This window comes from Juglans microcarpa x Juglans regia, chromosome 4S (genome assembly GCF_004785595.1).
Source record: "Juglans microcarpa x Juglans regia isolate MS1-56 chromosome 4S, Jm3101_v1.0, whole genome shotgun sequence".
Classification (NCBI taxonomy): domain Eukaryota; kingdom Viridiplantae; phylum Streptophyta; class Magnoliopsida; order Fagales; family Juglandaceae; genus Juglans; species Juglans microcarpa x Juglans regia.
The window spans coordinates 19,595,742-19,608,234 of record NC_054601.1 but is presented as its reverse complement, the minus strand read 5'-3'; the positions used below and the strand labels follow the sequence as shown (position 1 = coordinate 19,608,234).

General features: G+C 36.3%; 1 protein-coding gene across 1 annotated transcript; it reads left to right on the top strand.

Moving 5' to 3' along the window:
• Nucleotides 1-6,465: 6,465 nt before the first annotated feature.
• LOC121263282 (ankyrin repeat domain-containing protein, chloroplastic) lies at nt 6,466-11,525 on the top strand. Its single transcript, XM_041166082.1, has 7 exons — nt 6,466-7,295; nt 8,058-8,134; nt 8,419-8,517; nt 8,625-8,723; nt 10,333-10,431; nt 10,522-10,620; nt 10,987-11,525. The coding sequence occupies exons 1-7, from the start codon at nt 6,548-6,550 to the stop codon at nt 11,098-11,100; spliced, it is 1,335 nt and encodes a 444-aa protein (XP_041022016.1). The 5' UTR covers nt 6,466-6,547; the 3' UTR covers nt 11,101-11,525.
• The last annotated feature ends 968 nt before the right edge of the window (nt 11,526-12,493 follow it).

Genomic DNA, 12,493 nt, shown 5'->3' with positions numbered 1-12,493 from the left:
TTATAACATGTTTTGACTCTACATTCTAAAAATAAATATTCTGATTTTGCATTCTGAAAGAAAGTAATTTGTTCTGCATTCTAAACTTTGTAAATGCTCATGTTTACACATTAGTATATGTCTTCTGCTTACTGAGTTGTTGATAACTCACCCCTTATCTCCAAATATTTTTTAGATGTTTTGAATATTTCAGCTGAGGATCAAGAATATGGAGCATGGGTGAGATGAGTTAAGCATGATGGATTAAGCATAGAAAGTTTATATGAGTATTGGATATTTTTATTCAGTAAGTTTGTTGTGCTCTAATGATGTGATTTGTTCGGAGGTTGATATTTATATTAAGATTTTGTATTGTCTTATAACAATTATACTGGAGTAATTGATGTGAATTAATGAGTATTTTGTGCAATAAAGAAAAATTGGAGTATGTACTATGTGGTTGGAAAATGATTTTTTAGTAACATGAGTTAACTCTCCGGACCCCTCGGGGACGGGGCGTTACCAACCCCCTTCCAGTTAGCATGGCGTGATATTCATTTCTCTGCACGTTTCAACTTTTTGACCCATTTTGTCGTTGCACATTCCCAAGTCTCGAGAACTGGCGTAATGGTCATGTCTACATGTCCACTCAACTTCCTGTTGGGGTTTCTAAACCGACACCTCTCCCTATTTATGTTCTATTTTTTTTCTTGAAATGACTTCTACCTCTTTCCCAGCTTCTATTTCTCTCACCCAACACTCTTTTCTTCAACATCGATTTTTCCCCATTTGCTGTTCTTCAAGTATACCTTCGATGGCCTTGTGTCTTCATTGGTTATAGCACTAAACATAAAGGGTACATGTGTATTTATCCTCCCATAGGTTAGATCTTAATCTGAAGTTATGTAGCGTTCGATGAGTCAGTTTTATCTTACTCCAAGCCAACATTACTTTATGGTCATACTACTGTCGAGGGAGAGCTCTCCACTTTTGGTTACAAATCCACCTATCTTCCTGCTATTGCCTTTACATCCCCTTCACTGCTAGTACCAACTGTCAACTCTAATGGATCCACCTTAGCTAGTGAAATCTATTCAGATCATAATCCTGGTCTTGTCCCACCTCTAGTTAGTCCTTCCTTTGAATCTGCAAATACTTCTCAGGCAGCTCCTCTTCATAGAATGATCACTAGGTCACAAGCAGGGATTCGAAAGACTAATCCAAGATATGTAAACTTGAACACTTTATCTCCTATACCTTCTATTCCAAGGTCCATTGTTACTGCTAAAAAATCCAGGTTGGTCCTCTGCCATGTAAGAGGAACTTACTGCATTGGCTGCAAACAATACCTGAACTCTTGTACCTCAAAAACCCAACATGAATGTTGTAGGCTAAAAGTTGGTTTATAAGGCTAAATTACAACTTGATGGCTCCTTGGAACGTCTCAAAGCTAGACTTATTGCAAAAAGGTTCAATCAAATTGATGGTATAGACTTCTCTGAGACATTTTCTCCAGTAATTAGACCTGCTAGCATTTGTGTTGTGCTTACCATTGTAGTTGTCAAACAGTGGGAACTCAGACAACTTGATGTTAAAAATGCTTTCCTACATGGAACGCTCAACACCACTGTTTATATGCAACAACTACTTGGATATGTTGATCCTCAACATCCATCTTATGTGTGCAAACTCCATCCAACACTTTATGGACTTAAACAAGCTCCAAGAGCTTGGGTTGATAGGCTAAGTGACTTCTTACTTCAGCTTAAGTTCTATTCCAGTCCCACCGATCCCAATCTCTTCATTCATCATTCTAGTCAAGGTATTCTCATTCTTTTACTCTATGTTGATGATATGTTGGCCACTGGTTCTAGTTCAACTCAAATAGAATGGCTAATTCAGTAGTTGGGAAATCAATTCTCTACTAAGGACCTTGGTCATCTGCATCATTTTCTTGGTATTGAGGTACACAGATTTGGTCCCAACATGTTTCTCACTCAACACAGGTATACACTTGATCTTCTGACACGGTTTGACATGGCCAATTGCAAACCTATTTTACTTCTATGCCCTCCAAAGGTCGACATCTAAACTCCTTAACTGAACCATTTCCTGACCCTACTAAGTATCGAAGCGTTACAGATGGTATGCAATACCTCACTTTCACAAGACCAAATCTCTCTTATAGTGTGAATCATGCTTGCCAATTCATGCAATCACATATGGTGGCCCATTTTCAGCTTCACAAACGCATCCTAACGTACCTTAAGGGTACCACCAACATGGGGCTTCACATTCATGCCAACAGTAACCTGGACCTTTATAGTTTTTTTTATGCATATTGGGCAGGATGCCCTCTCACACATCGGTCCACCTCTGGATTCTGCACTTTTCTTGGTGGGAATTGCATTTTGTGGAGTGCTAAGAAGCAAACCACAGTGGCTAGATCAAGTGCTAAGGCTGAATACAAATCCATGGCTTCAACTTCAGCTGAACTTACTTGGCTCTCACACTTGTTGTGTGACCTTGAAGTTTTTTTGCCCAAACCACATTTCCTTCACTGTGACAACATTAGTGCTTTATACATGACTATGAATCCAGTTCTCCATGTTTATATTAAGCATATCGAGCTAGATTATCACTATGTGCATGAACGTATGGCACTTGGTTCCCTTGAAACACGCTTTATTTCATCCTCCAGTCAGATAGTTGACATATTTACAAAACCTCTTCCCGAAGCTCAGTTTCAAGCTTTTTGACACAAACTTGGCCTTCTGCTTGATCCTCGACCACCTTTGAGGGGGAGTGACAGCCATACTCCCATGGTACTAGCTCGTGAATCATGCAATCACAATTCAACTGAAGAATCAGCAACAATCAATGATGAGATTCTGCAACATATTCCTCCTTATCGATATATGCTTTGCCTAGTTTGGAAAGTTTGGTTATACATGCTTAAATTAGTTGCATTATTTTTGGTACCTGACATCGGTTAATGATTCTTGTATCAATTCTTGAAAGAAAAGATATACCATGTAATAATATATCTATATTGAATGGAAATGCTCCTAACCACTCATTCCATGAGATAGGTTTTTTTATTGAAATTCTTTAGTAAGAGAGCAACAATAGAGCCAACGACCTCAATACAAAAAGTATATGAGGGTTTTAAGGTCTTCAATGTCTTTTCAATCTTGGGCAGTGGTAGTGATGGTGGTTCGGCTTAGTCATAGGTTTTTAAAATAGTCAGATGCATGCAATCCATATGTTATAATCGTGTTGCAAGAGAGCAAAAATCAAGCCAACGACCTCAATATAGTGAGCGTTTCAAAATAGAAAAATGCTTTTGTTACAATTGAGTCTTAAAAGGAAAAATGGCTTATAAATTGATGCGGCTTTGTATGATACGTTAAATTATAAATCACTTTTTGTTGTAAAATAGATACGACATATCACATTAAACCACTTTAGCTTGTTAATTTATTTTTGTAAAATCTCTTTGTAGATTTAGTACTTTTTCTCTAAAATACTAATTCAAGGCACAAAAAGTCTCAAACTAGGTTTGCTATGTGCCCTATATGCTGGTGGACAGCTATCCTCCCCAGTCATCATCCTTGCCTGGCGAGGAGGTCATATGCTCCCCCTTCGTTGGCCCAATCTCCACCCAGTCACTTTCCTCCTATATCTATTGAATGTGCGGTTTATACCTCATTTCCACCTATAATCCATTCAGATAAGTCATAATCAACACAAAAATAGAAAATCAAATCTACAAATAGCCTAACCAACAAATATGCAAAATCCGAAGATTAACTAAAAAAAAAAAAAATTGAAAGATTTGGAAAACTTTTAGGCCATGAGATCAAAAAGCTCGTCTCAACAAGAGAGTCTCTCAACATCATCAAGAAAAACCCATGACCATGGCCTTGGCAATTAGAACAAAAGGAGGAGTAAGGAGAAGCAACTAGGACTTGGGAGGAGAGTAAAAGTTGTGAACATTTAGGACTCGAGAGAGGAAAATTATGAGATAACAAAGACAAAGTATATATATCTATATATATATCTATTCTATGAATAAAAGAGGCTATCAATGACTAAATAATGTATTTTTGACTACATCTTTTTTCCTTTTTGCCCCTCTGTTTTAGTGCTTTTCCCTTTTTATCTCTCTGCTTTGCTTTGATCTATTCACATATTTACGTTTTTTACTCTCCTTTTGTGTTTCTTTTTTTTTTTTTTTTTTTTTCTCTCGGTTTGCTTTTGTTTTATCAGGTTTTACAGTTGTCTCCCTTAGTCCCATGATCAGTAATTTTTCGACCACTTTTTCTTTCCTTTTTGTCCCTCTGTTTTCTTCACATATTTATGTTGTTGCCTCTCTTTTTTCTTTATTTCCCAATTTTTCCTTCGGTTCCCTTTTGTTTTATTCGTGTTTTTACATTTTTGTTCCTAAATTTCGCTAACTTTTTAATTATTTACATAATTTTTTGCCACCAACCGGGCGCTACGTGCAAAGGGAATACGTGCCTTGCATGTACCACCCTTACTAGTGTGTGTGTGTGTGTGTATATATATATATATATATATATATATATATATTTGATGTGTCAAGTGGGTGGTTTATATACTACAATGAAAAATTCTACTCATCATCCTCACACCAAACACCACACAATTTTTTAATTTATAATGTTTTTTTCTTTTACCGAATATGTGGTGTATGGATGATGAGTAGAAGAATTTAATTAGTTTAGGAAGAATAAAAGCAAAACAAATTTAAAAAAAAAATTTAAAAAAAGTGTGTTGCGTGGTGTGTAGGAATGATTAGGGTTGAACATTTAACCTATGTTCCATACCCGACTTGATCTTTCGAACCAAATATACCCAATTTAGTTGACTTAAAACAAAAAACGGGTGAAGTTTTCTGCTTCCAATTTGTTATGTTTGAAATGGGTTTGGGATCAGGTAATTACTCGATACCCGTAAAGTTAGCCTTCATTTTTCTAGAATCCAGTCTCCGTGACTTCCCTCCCATCTTCATTCTTCAATTCTTTGGACTCTTGATCTTTAAAAGACCTTTGAGCCATATTGTGGTTGGACACCACCAAAGACATATAGATACTAAAGCCGGTTTTGGGAGAGAACTCTCCATTTGCATTCTGCTTTATGTCTGGAGCATTGTGTTCGAGAAACATCCTCAATACGGAGGATTGCTTGTGTATGAATAGTATATCTTGGTAGTGCAAAGTTTGGTGTGAATAGTGGCTGGATGAGTTGGGAGCAGAAGAAATATAAGACGGGTTTGAGGAAGATTAGGTGGCTAAGAAAGGAGTGTCAAAGCTCTCAACTATGTTTTCTTAGATCTTGTGGTCCTCCATTGAATCAGAGAAGCAGGTCGAGTGAAACGTCTTGCCAAAATCGGTTCTTGTTTCGCTGTTGTATAGAGATGAATTTATCAACAAGGGCAACGGTGAAGGATGTGACTACTCCGTTATTGTGTAAATGGATCGTAACAGAGGCCTTGTTGGTGGGGTTGGTTCAAGTCCAGTCAGTTTTGCATTCAGTTGGGCCCATTAGTTATTTGCTAACTCAGTCTCTTCATTGTATAAATACTGTTAAGGAGCCTGGTAATAGTTTGATATGCGGATTTGTGATGTAGTAATTTATAATACTGTCCAAGAGTTACTAGTAATTTAAAATTACAGAAATACTTTAATCATGAAGCGATTATACAAAAGTAAATATACAAAGTGACGTAGTTTGATATGGTATATTAGATTGTAAAGTTACTTTTATTATGAAGTAGATTTAACTGATTACACGAGGCCACATTGCTTTATACGTTTATTTTTGTATAATCCCTTTGTAACTTTAGTACTCCTCTTAAGATTATATATGTTAACAAGATAGTAACAGGCTCACCATGTGGATTTATGATATACTAGTTTTCCTTGATTACTTTATATGCGGTCTTAACAAGTAAGGTTATCTAATTTGGAATTAAATTATTGAAAAATTATTTATCATTCAATCATTCGATGCCACATAAAAGAACGATGAGAGAATGATGATTAAGAAGATGATTAATAGAATTTTTTAGCATTTCCTGTCATTCGTTATGCGTTTTACACAACACCATGCTCATATAGACACGCTTCGGCCAATTTAAAGCTAACTCGTGTTGTTTTGATTACACATCATTTAATCAACTAAAAAATAATAACAAACGAGTTTTGCTACACATAAATCGGCAGATTAAGATTTCACTTATAATGAGATTTATTATAATTTTAAAAGAAATAAAATATTAATTATTTTTTAACATAAATGATATGAAAAGCTTCCAGATCAATTATGGGTAAAAAATAAGACTTATAAATAGATTTTTTTATAAAAAAAAAAAATCTTAAAACCGCAAAATATTCTCAAAATATAGTATAATGAAAATATAAGAAATATAATTGCACATAAAGTATTATTTTTGTGTCTGTTGACGATAAAACAACCAAATCCAATTCCTTTTGTCAATCGAAAGAAGAAGCTTTAGCTGCGGGGCTCATTCTCCCCAACAATGTCGGTCTCCTCTTCCTCCGCTCTTCTGCTCAGCTCCCATGGGGCCCAAACCCCTCCCAAAATCTTCGCTATCCTCCCCACATACCGCCCATTCTCCCTCTCCCTTTCCATCTCCCTCACTCCCAACCCCATTACCGCCACCCTAAACCTCCCTAGAAAACCCCACTCCTTACCTACCACCTCCTCTCTTCTTCCCCTCCATAACGACCTCCTGGAGGACCATGTCGTTGGCGACTGCGTCGTTTTTGAGGATGGCGTGTTCGAAGACCCTTTCATCGAAGATGACGTCGCTTTCGAGGCTTCCCCTCCCCCTCCCAAGCACAAGAAACCAGTCGCGGAGATCCAGACCGAGAATCTCGTCCCGGACCAGTGGAAGGAAGTCCAAGCGGAGATTAATATCACCAAGAAAGAGAGGCGTAAGATTGCTCAGAAATTGCAGTACGGCAGCCGGGTCGAGAAGAGGAAGAAGGGTTACGAGCCCATCAGGAATGTGAACGTCCTGCAGGAGTTAAAGGAGGCCAAGTTGGCGCAGCTGAAGCCACTCGTGCTCGACAATCCTACGCAGTTCCCGGTGGTGGAGGAGGAGAAGGGGGAAGAAGTAGCTGAAGTGAACGCGCCTGCGTCATCGAGCGAGCGAGTCGCGCCCAAGAATCCCAGGTGGGCGGTTTACGGTAGGGGCTTGGAGGATGTGACGGAGTTCTTCAATAGTGAGAATTATGTGCCTGGTGAAGATAAATCCTCCGAAGGTTGTTACTTTACTTCATGCTTTTTTTTAGGCTTAAAATTTAGCATTGCATTGCATTGCAGATTTGAAATTTACTGATTCTGTTCCAAAGAAATGGATTGTGTAGGTATGCAAGTAAGATTTTTTTGCAAAAGTAAGTGAACTTAGATTAGCTTGGATCACGATACTTTTAGATTTTGTATAACTTGACCAATAATCGTTAAAAATAATTAAATGATTTGAATTTTGTAAGTTCAGCTTAATCAGGCTAAAACTTAATGAAATACAATGAACTAAAGGTAGTTTTAGACATGTTAAATGCCGAGACAATAAAATATACTTACAAAAGAATGCTGAGACAATGAAACATGAACCTCTACCGTTGATTTATCCCAGAAATTTGAGGATCCTAATCCAGCAGAATGTTGCTTGCATTTGGGGTGGCTAATTTCTTGAATGTTACTGTAGTTTCTTACTGTGCTTATGTATCTTGGTAGTTTATTGGCATGTAATTTAATCGTTCAGTACACAAATTTCTTTTCACACGCATTGTTCTGTTAAGATTGGAAGAAACTGGTTTGTGGTTTCTATCTGACACAAATATTTTTTTTTCTTTATAAGTAATAAGAATTTTATTATCACGATAGGCATAGCCCAAGTATACAGGAAGTATACAAAGGAAATACCTACTACTCTCTAGAAAATAGGAAATCACGAATTTATTTTTGTTCTTATGTCCTTAGTTGCAATCATCCTTACTTGTGTTCTATGCGTGAATAAATAGGGCGTCGCAAGTTGTTTACCAAGGAGGAAAAGCTTCTGCTGAAGATGAAAAAGCCTGATGTGGCAGGTGCCACCTCGGTAAGTTTCACTAGGACCATGACCATTGGATAGTTGTTCTGTTTCTTTCTGTTTTCTTTTAATTATTTTTCACTTTCTTGTATATCATTCCTAGAATAGCTTTTATTTTTTATTTTTTAAAAACTAGTTGCTGATGCTCAGTCTTCCTGGATTTTGGTGTCAAAATGAGAAAGTTAAAACGGTTGCAAGTTTAAAGATAGTGATGCCCAAAATAGCTCTCTCAACAAACTTCCGTTTCGCCCTAATTAGAGTCCATTCATCACTTCTGGTGGGATCATTTTCAGGACAAGTGGCTACCTTTGCACACTCTTGCTGCATCTGGAGAGTTTTACCTTATGGATGCTTTGTTGAAACATAATGTCGATATTAATGCTGTGGATAAGGTACACAAAACAGTCGTTATATAAAATGCTGGGTGGGAAGTTCTAAAAGTTCTACATATTACTCTTCTGCTCTCAATTTGAGCCCTGAATTTTTATATCCTTTCCAGGATGGTTGGACAGCTCTTCACAAAGCGATAATTGGAAAAAAGCAGGCCATTACAAACTATCTTTTGAGAGAGTCAGCCAATCCATTCATTCTTGATAAAGTGAGTTGAAATTTATCTGGTAATTTTCAGTTACATTTGTTAACTACAGAAAAAAACAATGTCATGCCCTAATTCTTTCTGCTATCAAACATATTCAGTCCAATGGAATCTAAGCATGTGAATGGATACCACCCTAAGTTTTGTGGAGCAGATTACCTATCATTTTTTCTGTGGAGCATATTTATGCGAACTGGTTCTGGAAAATAATTTTGTTGTTGATAGATTTTAATTTAAGCTCTGTAATAAAGTGAGAGGAGTGGACTGATCTATTGGGCCTCCGCAATGCCACAAGCCTCCCAACACTGCATTTTACTCCTATTGATCTATCATCCCAACCTGTCTGTTTTCATTCCAACCTGTGTGTGGCATTGTTCTGGACGTGCCTTCCCATCTCTGAATCTCCTTTATGTCACACACATTGCACATCGGCATTTCCTAACCTTCGACCCCTGATGACCTCCATCTCATTTTCACCAGAGCATTTACCCTATCATCAAGCCTATAGAGCCTACAACATGGACAACTAGTCTATTGTATCCCAGTGGCAGTGCCCAATAACTCATTGTACCTTCGGAGATTTACAGTTAAGATTTTGGGTATGTTTGGGTAACACAAAATCTAAAGATATTTTCTCATCTCATCTTATTCCCAAACTTACAAACATAAAATTCATCTTACTAAAATTCTTAAAAACATAAAAAACTCAACAAATCATTTTTTAATCATATTTATATATAAACAAATTCAGCCCCATGGGCTCCTCTTGTCACCAAAGACAGCAGGATCCCACCACTGTGGTGGCCAGGGTTTACTGGCTGCCTCGTGGCAGCAAGATACACTGGCTGCAATGAGTGGTCCAATCTGGGTCACCCTTGACAGGCAGACACTTTGGCTGCGACGGGCAGCTGCGATGCGTCCCGTAGCAGCCAAAGTGTCTGGCTGCCCATAGTGGCCAGGATGACCACCGGTGGTTTTATGCAGTCCAGGGACGGCCACCATGGTGATGGCAACCTGCTACCACCTTTGCATCAACTTTTTTTTTTCTTTCATAAATTGGTTTTTTATTTTGTTTATTGTATTAAACATAAAAGATTTTTTTCACTATTCACTATTCATCAAATGTATCAAAACCTCATCTTAAAAGGATTTTACAACTATTCACAAACATAATTCTACCATTGATGATCTTACCTTACATCGAAACATGCCCTTTGTTGATTATGGGCATTTATCTCGTGTTTCCGCACTTCTAAGAAATTTGCTTAAAATGCATTTATTCATTAATCTAGTTGGTTATATTTTAGCTATTTACCTCTCAATACATAAATGGATCTCTGTTGTCATCATCATTATTATTAGTGAATAATAGTTATCAAAAAAATGAGTGAATAATAGTTTGTAGAAACTCTAGATGGCTATGGTATGTTTCTGTGGTGTGTGACACATTAATTTAATGAAGCATAGACCAGTTGAATAGCACCAATGGGATGCCGGTATCTGGTGGCTGTGGTCCTGTTTCTTCATGAAATGTGCATGTATTAATATAACGAGTATCCTTTTCTATGAACTTATTTGACTGCCTCTTCGTATGATGTTTGTGCAAAAACAGGATGGGGCCACCTTGATGCACTATGCAGTCCAAACAGCTTCCAGTCAGGCAATTAAAATTCTTGTTCTGTATAATGTTGATATCAACCGTCAGGACAATGTATGGTCAACAATATCCCTTTGTTGCTTACGTGTATTTTTATTGGATTCCAATCATTTTGTTGAGTGTGTTTTTATTCGTCGAATTCAGGATGGTTGGACCCCGTTACATCTTGCCGTTCAAGCCAAGAGAACAGATGTAGTGAGACTTTTATTGATCAAAGGAGCCGACAAGACCGTAAAAAACAAGGTAAATTAGTAGTGATATGTTTGGAGTGTTTTAAAGGTATAAACCTCGGATGATCCATTTTTCAACTGGGTTCAGTTATGCACAAGATACAAAATTGCTTTTATTCTTCTAAAGCTTGAAAAAAATTCTAGATGTTAATGTTCATTCCTTGACATTATTCTTGATCAATAATATATCTGAAATGATGTTAAATGCCATTGACTTGGACAGAGTATCTTATATTTTTATCACATAATCACACAACTTTTTGCTGTTTTAAAGTACTGTATTTGAGTGTCATCTCTGTAAATTTTCCTCCTGGTTTCCATTATGATTGATTTAAAATTTAAAATTTTGATAATAACAATTTATGCTCCCTCTTCTCAGGATGGTTTGACCCCACTTGACCTTTGCCTTTGTTCTGGTCAAGACACAAAGACTTATGAGCTGATCAAGCTGTTGAAGCAGCTTCCACAGCTAAGGCAAGGTGAACTACTATAACCACAACAAATGCAGTCATGGACGATTCAGCTGCTGGAGATGACAGTGCATGGACATATTTCATTAGTCTATTTTTGGGTGTTGTGGATGGATGCGATGCGGGGAGAGGCCGCGACAACAAAAACACTAATTAAAGGAACGTGATTTAGACACCCTGGACCTTGCAAAACTAGCTAGTAAGTTTGTAAATTGTAATATTTTGTAATTAGCAAAGATGTTGATGGTAGAATGTAACAATCCGTTCGAAAAAGATAAAAGAAGAAAGAAAGGAAGAGAATCTCGTCCATATGCTACTTTTTTATTTATTTTTTATTATTAGTATTGGATTGTCTTTCTTGCATTTTAAATTTCTGGATCAATGTATTGATATCCTTCAAAATTTTGGTAAGAATAAAAGAGCGCAGGTGATGGTGTTATATTATAAATAATTCTATTTGAAAGTCTTTAAATCATATACTATTACGTGATATAATATAATTTGAAAGATTGATTTTAAAATTTAAACCTTATAAATTAAATTATATCATTTGAATGATGTATGGTATAAAGATTTTCAAATAGTACAACTCGTAACAACAATTACAAGACATTGTTGTCGAGTAGCACTCTGAAATGGTCCAGTAGAACATATCATTTGTCCGGAAAATGATATGCTTATAATCAATTTCATAATCTTATTTTAAATGACTAATTTTGTAAAATAATTTATAAAGGTAACATTATTTTATATATAATCTTTAATTTGCAATATGATTGTAGGAAAGGTTGTAAAAAAGGTTGTACGTGTATTATTATTTGGCAAGTCTTGGTGCCATCTATTTTAACTAAAATAATAATAGATAATTAAATTAAAAAGGTGCACTGCAAATAATAATGCTTAATGGAGATTTCAAATCTTTAGAATACACATAAATTAATTCTCTGATTTTTATAACTATTTAAGTGTATTTGTTGGATAGTATTAAATAATTTGAAATCATTTAATTAAAAATGTGGTATTTTGATAATTTTATGTTAGTGTTGAGCAAAGGTGATCAGGAACTGTTTGACAGATTTTTTCTCTTGGCTTGGGCTTTCTGGTTTAGGAGGAATAAGATGGAATTTAAGAAGAGAAATGATAGTTACAGTTATGAGTGTGCAAGCGCTGTACAATCATTTTGAAAAAAGCTGAATATATACATGACTCATATGAAAAAAAATTAATTTTTTAATAGTAGATCTCACTATTTTTCAAAGCAACTGCATGACGCTTGTAAACTTCAGGACTGCATATAGCATTAATCGGAATGTTCCAAATGCTAAACTGGAAAAACACTGTTAATGGAATGCTCCTTCTACTGGCTTCTGTAAGTTAAATGTAGATGGGGCGATGCTCTATGATCTTCATAAGGCA